The 12,633-nt window shown below is 60.8% G+C and overlaps 1 protein-coding gene across 9 annotated transcripts in view; it reads left to right on the forward strand.

The window, feature by feature from the left end:
• Window positions 1-12,633, forward strand: part of BCL9L (BCL9 like) — a 28,905-nt gene that overhangs the window by 12,597 nt on the left and 3,675 nt on the right. For 4 of the 9 annotated variants that reach the window (XM_033861964.2, XM_033861966.2, XM_033861963.1 and 1 more), the window contains 7 exons: window positions 3,277-3,378; window positions 4,631-5,016; window positions 5,701-5,820; window positions 8,903-9,113; window positions 9,272-9,356; window positions 9,456-11,742; window positions 12,181-12,462. In XM_033861964.2, the coding sequence (XP_033717855.1) occupies window positions 3,353-3,378; window positions 4,631-5,016; window positions 5,701-5,820; window positions 8,903-9,113; window positions 9,272-9,356; window positions 9,456-11,742; window positions 12,181-12,462 (3,397 nt within the window). In that variant the 5' untranslated portion in view covers window positions 3,277-3,352. Of the gene's footprint in view, window positions 1-3,276; window positions 3,379-4,630; window positions 5,017-5,700; window positions 5,821-6,623; window positions 6,760-6,919; window positions 6,981-8,902; window positions 9,114-9,271; window positions 9,357-9,455; window positions 11,743-12,180; window positions 12,463-12,633 lie in introns of those variants that run through there. The other 5 variants (XM_073808108.1, XM_033861967.2, XM_073808107.1 and 2 more) reach the window with 4 other exon arrangements.

Below are 12,633 nucleotides of genomic sequence, written 5' to 3' on the forward strand. Positions count from 1 at the left end.
TGTCCCAGCAGGGTTAGGGTTGCCTTGACATCACCCTGGGGCTGCAGGTGGGGTAGGGCTGGAAACTCCCAGACAAAATGGTTGATTTGCATGGTCTCCTTTGGCAGGAGGTGGGCGGAAGTGGGGAGAGCTGCTAGGAACCAGGGTGAGGGGAAGGCCCCCCAAGCCTGGAAGTCCCCACACAGAGGGTCCCAGAGCAATACCTTGGTTCTTGAGCATATTTCCTGCTGGGCTCTGAATCCTTGACCTCCCCACCCGGCTGAGTCACCACCTCAGGAAGAGGAAGTGACCTGGGTGGTAGAGGAGAGCTTCTAGGGACCAAGGAGTCCTGACACCCAAGAGAAAGGGGACTTGGGACCTTGTTGTCTTGAGCGCTGCCTCTCCCTGAGTCAGTGGCTGAGGACCCCACCACTAACACTCCCAGCAGGTTCCTGTTCTTTCAGCTACCGCAGGGTCCTAGCAGCCCATTTCCTCTCTAGAGGTGTCTGCCCACTGCGTGTGGAAGCATGGACCCTCCAAGCATGTTCTCACTGCCTCTTTGGATGGTTCTGAGCTGGGCAATAAGACTGGTGGGCTGGCTGGTGAACCAAGGAGAGGCTCCCAAGGTGGGGGCAGCTGGAAATAGGCAGGTTGCCCCGTTGAAGCCTTCCTGGTCTCCCTCCCCCAGCTGAGGTCAGGCGCACTTTAACCCTTAGGTCACTGCCCCCCACCCTCCACCCCGCACCCCACGTTGCACGAGGAGGGCCATATCTCAGGCAGGCTTCGTCTCAGCAGCCTCCTGGGCTCCATTCTCATAGGTCTGCCCCTGGCCTCTTCACTCAGGTGACTGGCACCTGCTCCCTGTTTGTGAGCACATGTCACTGCTCCCCACCCTACCCCCTAAGAGGCAACCACAGCGCTGTGTTCCCAGAGCTCCATCCCTGTCCTTTTACCCATCTCGGGGGCTCCTGGCCTGGTGCCAGGAAGCCCCTTCACTGTTTGTTTAAAAACTGCACCCACCAGGAATCAGTTTTCCTGCCTCCCATCCCCAAGGTTTTCCAGGTCTCTTCCGGGGACTGTGAGTGCTAGAGGAGGACGGGGATCTCTGGGATCTGGGGCAGACCCCTGAGGGGCAAAGGGGGGAGGTGTGAGATGGGAAAGTCCTGACTCATCTGTACTTGACTCAGCTCGTCCTGCTGCTGGGTGGGAGCGAGAGGGTGGAGTCCTAGAGGGGAGGGCAACTCCAAGATTCTTCTAGAGAGGAGGCTCGCCTGACGGGGTACCCTGGAGAGGACTAATTTTCTAACAGCCCCTTCCCAAATTATTAGATGTCCTGATATTTGAAGCTGTAAACAGAGGAAAGTGGGTGGCCTTTGCCCTGCCCCAACCCCGGGAGGCTGGGTCCGGTGACCTGCGGCGTGTGGGAAGCCCATCTGTCTGGTGCAGGCTCAGATGAGCTGTCATGACTTGAGGGGAGGACACTGCAGTGTAGAGGAAACACCAGGGGAATGGGGTCTTGGTGCTGCCATGTAACGGCCATGTGACCCAGGGGCCTGTCACTTCCTTTTCCCCGATCTCAGTTTCCTCACAGTGAAATGGGGATAATAATGCTGTCGTGGCAGATGATTGGCAGATGATTTGAGGATCAGCAAGGTGGTGAAGGTGGAAGCCTGGGACCCAGGTCAGCCCCATAGGCCTGCCCCTAAGCCCAGGTGCCCTCCAGCTCTCCCCACCTCAGTCCCCCCAACCCCCCCCTCCCCCACCGCACCCGACCCCGCGTGATGCAGGAGATGGGGGCTGGCAGCAGGCTGCTTCCCAGCCAGGCCCTGGACTTTGGAATCTTCCCCTGAGGAGCCTCCCTCCCTAGAGACAGAGCTGGGGTGGGGAAGGCCAATGTGCCCTGGGGTTAAGTTAGGGTTAGACTCCCACAGGGTCACTGGTGTGCCCCCCACCCCCAGGTCCCAGCCCAGCCTCCGGCAGCTCGGCAGGGAATGTGGGCCGGTGTCTGACTGGGCCTGTCACCGGGACAAAGCTTCTGGCCCAAGACTCCTCCTCTCCCCCCACCCCTTTCTGGGGGCGGTCGTGTGAGGCTTCTGTGTTTGTGTAAGTCTGTTTGTTGGTGTATCTATGGCCCCGTGTGTGTGTTTCTTTGTGACTACCGGGCTCAACTTTCTATGGCTCCCTTGTGGCCGGGCCTCAGTCTTTTCATCTGTTCAGTGAGTCGATGCGCTCCCTCTCTGCCCTCTGGCCCGCTCTGGAAACATGCCCTAGGCTGCTTCTGTGCTCCTGCTTCGGCCAGCGCCTCCCTCGCCCTCCCGCACACCTCCGCGGGCCGGCGTGAGCGCGCCTCTAGTTTCCTGGGCTCCGTGCGTGTCTTTGTCTCCCCGTCCACGTGTGAGCTGCGAGGGTGTGTGAGTCAGAGTTTGGGTGCTGGTGGGTCCCAGCGCCCCTGCCTGGCGGCGCCTAGCACTGGACCGAACCTCGGCCCCGCCGTGGCGCGCGCCAGGCCCCTCGCCGCACTTGGCCGTGGGTCTGTCCGGGCGGCGCGTGCGGGGCCGGGAGAGGCACGCTGCAGTCCTGCCCGTCGCCCGCTCCCCGGCTCGCTGGCTCGCTCGCTCGCTGGCTCGCTCGGCCTCTCCGCTCTGGCTCTGCCGAAGGGGGCGGGGTGGGGTGCTGGGGCGGGGGGAGGGGAGGCTCCTGCATTCTTGCGGTCGGGGAGGAATCTGAGCCAGCGTTACTGGTCTCCAGAAGAGCCCAGCTGCAGCCCCGGGGCCCCGCCAGGCCTCTCGCTGCCCGCCCGGGCCTGCTGGGATGGGCACGGGCTAGGCCTCGAGCTGGGGGCGGGGCATCGCCCCTACCCGCGGCCCCCTTCCCGCCTGGGCGCCCAGGGGCCGGGCTCAGAGCTGGGGGCGGGGCGCCAGGGGGTCCCCCGCCCCCCGGGTGAGGGGCGTGCCTGGGGGCGGGAGTCCCCCCCCAACCCCCTGGGGCCTGACAGACCTCGCGGCCGCCCCAAGTGGGCACTTTTGCAACCCATCCTTTTAGTGAATTCTGCCCCTGTGGCCCGGGGTGGGGAGACCTCGCTAGAGACTGCAAGCTCCCTGAGGGTAAGGTGCGGGAGGAATGGGGATAGGAGCGGCCACTAGGATCCAGACCCCGACTAGTAATCCTTCCTTGCCATTCACACCCTACCCTACCCAGTTCCCTAGTCCCAGGGCTGTTGGGTCCTCCCGTCTCCCCTCCCCTTCTCACACCCCCTCCCCAAGTCACAAGTTTTCTCTTTGGGGCTTGTTGCTGCAGTCCCTGCTCCAGTACCGAGTACCTGGCTGGGCCCTGGGCACGCACAGGGGCCGTAGCCCCACTGTGTGTGGGAACCATGAGGATCCTGGCTAACAAGACAAGGTGTGTGGGTGTCGCGGAGGGCGGGATATGTGTGTGGAGTGAGGGGAAGGGAAGGGCCCAGTGGTGATGGGACTGAACTGTGCAGGCTTGGAGAGCGAGACCCCCTGAGTACCTGCCTTCCAGGCCACCGGCGGGCTAAAGGGGGGTCAGAATGGGAAGGCCTGCCCCGAGGCAGGAGCCCACAGCTTTAGTGCCTGGGCCCAGGGGACAGAGGGGAATGGCAACCAGCTAAGCCTGCTGTTCTAGTCCCTTCCAGCCCTTTCCTCTTAAAAACGGTTTGAGCAGACCCCTGCCCACCCCACTGTCGGGTCCGATGGCGCCCTCTGGCCTCAGTCTAGCTGGGGGTGGGAGCTGGAGGGAGGGGCGGTGCCTGCCTCCCTCCCCTTCTCCAGGAGAAGCCGGCAGACAGGGCCAGGCGGCAGCAGCAGGACAGCAGAGCTGAAATAAATCTGAGCTGGTGTGGAATGAGGGGGGATAAATATCCTCTCCCGTGATGTGATCTTTCCAGCGGCTATTAATAGGTCTCCGGGGAGGGGGAGGCGGTGGGGGGAGCGGGCTGGAGCTTAAAGGGCCCGCAGCCTAGGCTGCAGGAATCCTTGGCTTCAGTCTGCTTTGCACACCAGCCCCCTCCCCATTTTTTTTCCTGCTCCTGCCTGCCGGCCAGGCGTACTAGTACACCCCCTTGAGGCATTCCCCTCCTGCTCTGGGGAGCTGTCTGGACCAGTGGGTACCACTCTCTGGTGTGCTTTTCCCCACTTCCCCAGGGGAATGGGGCTGGGGCAGGAGCAGTGACCCTCAGGTCCTGTGCCCCTTCCATGCTGGTGTTGGGACACATGGCAGTTGAGGTTGGGGACCTTGGAAAGAGTCTGAAGACAGCAAACCCTTGACGAGAGGATGCTTAAGTGTTGGCCAGGTGCTAGTGGAGGGGGGTTGCCATGGAGGCTTGCAGTCTGTTGGATGCCGGGGGCTGGGGGTGGGTTGGATTCTGCCAATGTGAGGCCCTGGTTTTTGTTTGAATTGTGGGGATTGGAGGGTGGAGGGGGTTGCCCCATCTTCACTGCCCAAGGTGGAGAGGGGAATCAGCCCTTCTCTGAGGAGCCATGGAGGGGGGTAGGGGATAGCTGGTGGTCTTAAGATGCCACTCAGCCCCCACCTCCCCTACCACTAGGTGAGGCAGGATGGGGCGATTAAAATCCAGGCGTGCTACACCCCTAGCAGGATTAACTTTTCATGTCTCTTCCACCTTCTCCAGGTTACCCCACCCTAGGAGGAGAGAAGCTCCAGGGAGCCCGCCGCTGTCCCCCCGCGGCCACTGCCCCCCTGCCCCAGCCAAGCCAATGCACCCAGAAAATAAGTTGACCAATCATGGCAAGACAGGGAATGGCGGGGCCCAATCCCAGCACCAGAATGTGAACCAAGGACCCACCTGCAACCTGGGCTCGAAGGGCGTGGGGGCGGGGAACCATGGGGCCAAGGCCAACCAGATCTCACCTAGCAACTCAAGTCTGAAGAACCCCCAGGCAGGGGTGCCCCCTTTCAGCTCGCTCAAGGGCAAAGTGAAGAGGGAGCGGAGCGTGTCTGTGGACTCCGGAGAGCAGCGAGAGGCTGGGACACCGTCCCTGGATGCGGAGGCCAAAGGTATCCCATTTCCTGATCCCCAAGACCCCAGCATCTTCCACAGCCCTAGACTCACACTTGCTGGGAGACCATCTTTCTAGCCCCCTTGCCTAATCCTCAACCCCCACTCCTCTCCAGCATTTATGCCGGGGACACGTTTCTCTTACCCCCATTATACCCACCCATCTGGTCATTCTCTCAGGATTGGATGGAGATGTCTCATCCTTAGGTGCCACCCATGGAGGGGCCACACAGAGTGATGGGGCCTCTGGTCGGTCAGTCTCATGCCTCTCCTGCTTTCCCACCAGAGCCCCCAGAGCGGGAGAGGGAGGTGCTCTGGGGTGAGGAGCAGACCCTCACACTTCCCAGGAACCTCCTGGTATCCTGGCTGGTGGGAGCTATGGTGTAGGCACTGGGGCCTGGAAGAGTAGCAGCAGTTTCCCCCTCCCCCCCCCCCAGCCCTAATTAGAACCAGTTGTGGTTGGGGATTATGCTGGGCTTGGTGCTGGGTGGGGGAGGGGAGGCAGGCAGCAGGGCTGTAGAGAGAAATCAGAAACAAATGGTGTCGTGGTGGGGGCCAAGGGCTGGCAAAGTGCCCACCATGGCCGGGGCAGTGCCCCCTGGGGTGGGGCATCTGGGAGACGGGGCTTGGGAAGGATCCCGGGGCCTCTGGGTACTCACTCTGACCCCTGCCTGCCTGGGCAGAAGTGGCACCCCGGAGTAAGCGGCGTTGTGTGCTGGAGCGGAAGCAGCCATACAGTGGAGACGAATGGTGCTCAGGACCGGACAGCGAGGAGGATGACAAGCCCATTGGGGCCACCCACAGTGAGTGCCCATCACTGCCACGATGCTGTGGCCCCTGGTGCCCCCAGAGGATAGCTGCCCTAAGGGAACTTCCCTCTCATCTAGGGCTTCAGAAGGCCCAGCCTGGGAAGAGGGAGCAAAGGGTCAGGAGCCCAGGCTCCTCCTCTCCCATCTCACATCTCTGACTCAGTCCCTCCCTGCACTGTGACAGCTCAGTTGCTGCCTTCCAGGTGCTCGGTGGCCCCCTCTCCCTGGGGACCAGGGTGGGGTAGGTTGAACCTCAGGTGGCGTCTCCTGGCCACATCTACACCTCCTCCCGTGAATTCCTGGCCTATGCTGCCACCTACTGGTTATTAGAGGGAGGGCGGTGAGGGTCCAGCATCACTGGGAGCTGGACAGCTGGCTCGGCTGCGCAAAGCTGTGCTAAGCCTGGGTGTGAGCTGACATTGCCTGTGTGTCTGGTGCCCTTCCCTACCCTCTAATTGACTCCTGGCAAGTGCCCAGAGCGCATCACCAGGACAAGGAGTGGGTGTGGGTGGACGCCCACCCCTCTCATTCTTGCATTGATCAGCATTTATTTGGGCCTGGCACTAGTGATGGGGGAGAAACGGACATACTCCTGCCCTTGGGAAGCCCATATACATTGATTTGATGCTTTCCCTCCAAGCTTATGTCTGTGTGTGGGGAGAAACAACTTAATGCGTAAGAAACTAACCAGAGAATGTTAAATTGTGAACTTGTCGAAAACCAGACTGTAGAAAGAAGGAAGAAAAAAATATGCAGGATACTTTTTGCTACTTTGTTTTATTTAATCCTTATAACAGCCTTGTGAGGTAGGTGTTACTATGATGCAGAGGAGGAAACAGACTCAGCAGATGTTTGTGGAAAGGGCAGATCATGTCCGTGGAGGTGGTGTATGGATCAAATACTGAAGCCTCTGCAGCTGGCGGCACTTTAAAGGTCATCTGGTCCCAGCCACCCCCCACCCCCACCCCAGGGGACTCACTGGTGGTCCACAAGCCCCTGGCCAAACCCTTCAGTGATAGATGGGGGTGGTCACTGCTTCCCAGGGCAGACCCTCCTCAATTCACTTTTATAACACTAGACTGTACCGTTGTAGAAACATGAAAACACAGGGAAATCAAAGAAGAAATTGTTAACACCCCATACCCGATACCAAGGCAAGCACTTACCGTTTTAGTTATATTGCCATTAGATTCTTGAAGGGTTCTTGATGGTAGGGCAGTATAATGTAGAGGTTAAGAGCACAGACTCTGCAATCAGACTGCCTGGGTTTATATCCTGGGTCTTCCACTTATTATCTGTGTAAATTTGGGAAAGGGCCTCAGTTTCCTCATCTATAAAAATAATCTTTTTCTCTTAGCGTTGTTGTGAGGAGTCAATGAGTTGAGACATGTAGCACACTTAGAACAGTGTTAGCTTTTTTTTTTTTCTGGCTGCAGTGGGTCTTTGTTGCTGCATGTGGGCTTTCTCTAGTTGAGGTGAGCAGGGGGGGCTACTGTTCGCTGCAGTGCACGGGCTTCTCATTGTGGTGGCTTCTCTTCTTGCGGAGCATGGGCTCTAGGCTCATGGGCTTCAGTAGTTGTGGCTCGCGGGCTCTAGAGCACAGGCTCAGTCGTTGTGGTGCACGGGCTCAGTTGCTCCGCGGCATGTGGGATCTTCCCGGACCAGGGCTCGAACCCGTGTCCCCTGCATTGGCAGGCAGATTCTTAACCACTGCGCCACCAGGGAAGTCCCCAGTGTTTAGCTTTTATTGTTATCATTGTACTAGAAGTTATTTTATTGAAATAAAGCCTGCCTCTCTGCCCATAACTCATCCCCAGGAGTCCTAGTTCTGTGTATTGAATGTGCACCTTCCTCTTCCCTGGGGCAGCCCTCACACATTGAAATCAGCTCTCAAGTTCCCCTCCCCCCCCAAACTTCTGGCTTTGTTATTCTATGTAAAACTGGAGAGACAGGGTCCAGAGCAGGGCCCTTAACGAGGTAGGAGTGTTAGAGAAGATTTCTTCAAGAAGAGGAGCCTGCCAGTGGGCCTGCGGGAAGGTGGCTGCTGCCCCAGCTCAAGGGAGACAACTTGGGGCAGTAGGTGCTCTCACTTACTGTCTGCAGGCCAGGCACTTGATGGTGGCAAAGTTCCACCCACTCGCTAGACCCATGAATGACCAAGCGTAGATCTTTTGTAGGCAAGGACTTACAGTCAGGGCTGTGACCATGGAACAAAACCTCGCTCGGTGCCGAGGATGGCCAGTCTACCCTGGCAGTGAACCCAGTATGTCAGGCTTTTGTAACTCTCTGTTTTCTAAACAGTTTTTTAGTTTGTGACATGGTTGTGAACTTGCTGTAAAAATAGATTTCTTTGACCAGCCCCTCCCCCTCCTGCAGGGCTGGAGTTAGTGTTTCCATTTTACAGATGAAGGAACTGAGGCTTAGAAGGAGGAAACATCTTGTCATAGGTTGCAGAACAGTTAGTGGTAGGGCTAGAATGAAAACCATTCAGCGTTTGAATCATCAGCTGTACAAGCTCTTTGCCTTCTCCCCTCACCTGGCCAACGTGCATACACACGCACAGACCACGGCGAGGGGTCGGAGCAGGGCCACGCTCGGGGCTCTGCAGCCCCTGCCTGGTGCAGACCCTGGCTCTGCACTGCCTGGCTGTGTCACCTTGGGTGAGTAACGTCATCCCTCTGAGGCTGTCAAGTGGAGTATACGACAAGTGGAGTGTACGACAGCTTCCTCCCAGGGATGTGACGATTAGATGGAATCACACCCATAAGCATCCGTCAGGGTGCCAAGCATGCGGGAGCCTATTCATAAGGGTCACATTTTCCCTCTCCCTCCTCTCCACATGGTCTGCACAATTTCCATCCTTTTCAAAGATCTAGGGCAAGTATAGAAACTAGACTAGTGAAAATGCCCGATTGGGGCCCCAGATGACCCTGTGGACACGAGCTATGAAGCAGTGAGCCTCTCTGTCCCTGGGCATCTCTGGGATCGTACGGTAGCGGCAGGGGGGTGGGCGGCTGTCCCCCCACTGGATCTCCTCTCTAAATCTGGGCCTCTTTCCCTCTCCTCTCCTGTGCAGATTGTAATGTAGCAGACCCAGCCATGGCGGCCCCACAGCTGGGTCCTGGCCAAGCCGCCCAACTGCCCCTCAGTGAGAGCAGCGCACCAGGCCCCCCGCATGGGCCCCCGCCAGGCCTCCGGCCCGACGCCCCCGGGGGTGGAGGCGGGGGTGTCCCGGGAAAGCCTCCCTCACAGTTTGTGTATGTCTTCACCACCCACCTGGCCAACACGTAAGTGCCTCAGCCCTTGTTTGCCTAGCACCCCTCAGCCTGGGGTCCTGAGTGAGTGCCTGCAGGGGGCCAGGGTTGGCTTGGGTTGGGCTGGGTGAGGTTGAGGGCTCCTTCCTGCCCGCCTCTCTGAGCTGTCTGTGCCCGACCCTCCTGTGTAGGGCTGCGGAGGCAGTGCTGCAGGGCCGGGCCGACTCCATCCTCGCCTACCACCAGCAGAACGTGCCCCGTGCCAAGCTGGACCAGGTGAGTGTGTCACCTGGTCTGGGCGTGGTGCTCTGTGAGCAGCGGATTGGCCAGTGCATCCCCTTACCTGTCATGTGCTCTGCCTTTGTCCTCTTGCAGGCCCCCAAAGTGCCACCCACCCCAGAACCGCTACCCCTGAGCACACCATCAACAGGCACCCCTCAGTCCCAGCCTCCTCCACTGCCGCCACCGCCACCCCCAGCCCCAGGCAGCGCCCCCGCTGCTCTGCCTTCCGAGGGGCCTCCTGAGGACACCAGTCAGGACCTGACACCCAACTCGGTGGGAGCTGCCAGCACGGGTGGTGGCACTGGGGGTACCCACCCTAATACCCCTACAGCTTCCACCGCCAACAACCCGCTGCCTCCTGGAGGAGAGCCCAGCAGCGCTCCCGGCCCTGCCCTGCTTGGGGAGGCCCCCACTGGCAATGGGCAGCGGAGCCTGGTGGGCTCAGAGGGCCTGTCCAAGGAGCAGCTGGAGCATCGGGAGCGCTCCCTCCAGACGCTGCGAGACATTGAACGGCTGCTGCTCCGCAGCGGGGAGACTGAGCCCTTCCTCAAGGGGCCCCCTGGAGGAGCGGGCGAGGGGGGACCACCAGCACAAGCCCCTCCCGCCCCCCAGCAGCCACCCACGGCCCCGACCAGCGGGCTGAAGAAGTACGAGGAGCCCTTGCAGTCCATGATTTCGCAGACACAGAGCCTCGGGGGCCCCCCGCTGGAGCATGAAGTGCCTGGGCACCCCCCGGGTGGGGACATGGGGCAGCAGATGAACATGATGATGCAGAGGCTGGGCCAGGACAGCTTGACACCTGAGCAGGTGGCCTGGCGCAAGCTGCAGGAAGAGTACTACGAGGAGAAACGGCGGAAGGAGGAGCAGATCGGGCTGCATGGGGGCCGCCCACTGCAGGACATGATGGGCATGGGGGGCATGATGGTGAGGGGACCACCGCCTCCCTACCACAGCAAGCCTGGCGATCAGTGGCCCCCCGGGATGGGAGCCCAGCTGCGGGGGCCCATGGATGTCCAAGATCCCATGCAGCTCCGGGGTGGACCACCCTTCCCCGGTCCCCGTTTCCCAGGCAACCAGATGCAACGGGTGTCTGGGTTTGGGGGCATACAGGGTATGCCCATGGAGGTGCCCATGAATGCCATGCAGAGGCCTGTGAGGCCGGGTATGGGCTGGACTGAAGACTTGCCCCCTATGGGGGGGCCTGGCAATTTTGCCCAGAACGCGGTGCCCTACCCAGGCGGGCAGGGTGAAGCCGAGCGATTTATGACCCCTCGGGTTCGTGAGGAGCTGCTGCGACACCAGCTGCTGGAGAAGCGGTCGATGGGCATGCAGCGCCCCCTGGGCATGGCCGGCAGCGGCATGGGGCAGGGCATGGAGGTGGAACGGATGATGCAGGCGCACCGGCAGATGGATCCGGCCATGTTTCCCGGGCAGATAGCTGGCGGCGAGGGCCTGGCGGGCACTCCCATGGGCATGGAGTTTGGTGGAGGTCGGGGCCTCCTGAGTCCCCCCATGGGGCAGTCTGGGCTGAGGGAGGTGGACCCACCCATGGGGCCAGGCAACCTCAACATGAACATGAATGTGAACATGAACATGAACATGAACCTGAATGTGCAGATGACCCCACAGCAGCAGATGCTGATGTCGCAGAAGATGCGGGGCCCCGGGGACATGATGGGGCCGCAGGGCCTCAGTCCCGAGGAGATGGCCCGGGTGCGGGCCCAGAGCGGCAGCGGCATGATGGGCGGCCCGCAGAAGATGCTGATGCCCTCGCAGTTTCCCAGCCAGGGCCAGCAGGGGTTCTCTGGGGGCCAGGGACCCTACCAAGCCATGCCCCAGGAAATGGGCAATACTCAAGACATGTTCAGCCCCGACCAGAGCTCAATGCCCATGGCCAACGTGGGTACCACCCGGCTCAGCCACATGCCCCTGCCTCCTGCGTCCAATCCTCCCGGCTCTGTGCATTCAGCCCCAAACCGGGGGCTGGGCAGACGGCCTTCAGACCTCACCATCAGTATTAATCAGATGGGCTCGCCGGGCATGGGGCATCTGAAGTCGCCCACCCTTAGCCAGGTACACTCACCCCTGGTCACCTCGCCCTCCGCCAACCTCAAGTCACCCCAGACTCCCTCACAGATGGTGCCCTTGCCTTCGGCCAACCCGCCAGGACCTCTCAAGTCACCCCAGGTCCTCAGCTCCTCTCTCAGCGTCCGTTCGCCCACCGGCTCGCCCAGCAGGCTTAAGTCTCCCTCCATGGCGGTGCCTTCTCCAGGCTGGGTCGCCTCGCCCAAGACAGCCATGCCCAGCCCCGGAGTCCCCCAGAACAAGCAGCCGCCTCTGAACATGAACTCTTCCAGCACCCTGGGCAACGTGGAACAGAGTGAGTCAACGGGGCCGGGCAAGTGGGCCCTGGCCTCTGGCACAGGGAGCCTCCCCGGTGGGGGTATTCTTGCTGGGCCAGGGGAGTGAGTTAAGGCATCTGTGCCAGGGCCCAGGGGTAGACGGCTCTGCTCGAGGGGCAGACGCTGGCAGCTGTGTGTGCGCTTTCACAGGGAGCACCACGTTCATCTCCCAGGCATGTCAAGGGGGTCATATTTGGGATCTCCCCACTGCCTGGGGCCATGAGGCTGCAGGAACTTCTTGGAGACAGGTGGGCTGTAGTGACAGTGGGGGCCTGTGTTGAGTGGGACATCTGTGCCTGGAGGGGTCAGGTGGAGATTTGGGAGCTGACCTCTTCCTAAGCCCCCGGTGTGAGCAGCCAAATTCATCTTCCCCTCCCCAGTCACCCCCTGCTCTTTCTGTCTCCCCGCTTCTGTAGGTGCCCTCCCGCCTAGCGGCCCCCGGAGCAGCTCCTCAGCGCCTCCCGCCAACCCTCCCAGCGGCCTCATGAACCCCAGCCTGCCATTCACTTCCTCCCCAGACCCCACGCCTTCCCAGAACCCCCTGTCACTGATGATGTCCCAGATGTCCAAGTACGCCATGCCCAGCTCCACCCCGCTCTACCACAATGCCATCAAGACCATCGCCACCTCAGACGACGAGCTGCTGCCCGACCGGCCCCTGCTCCCCCCGCCACCACCACCGCAGGGCTCTGGGCCAGGTGCGGGGACCGGGAGGGGCCACGGGGAGAAGAGCTGATGCAGGCACTGGGAGTGGGAAGAGTTGCCACGGCCAGCGGCTGCCCCTGCGGTCCTGCTGGCTTTTTTGTGCTTCCAAAGAGCCCTGGGCGTCGGGGCGGGGGGGGGGGGGGTGGGGTGTCCCAGGACACAGT

The sequence above is a fragment of the Tursiops truncatus genome, chromosome 8, assembly GCF_011762595.2.
Source record: "Tursiops truncatus isolate mTurTru1 chromosome 8, mTurTru1.mat.Y, whole genome shotgun sequence".
Lineage (NCBI taxonomy): Eukaryota > Metazoa > Chordata > Mammalia > Artiodactyla > Delphinidae > Tursiops > Tursiops truncatus.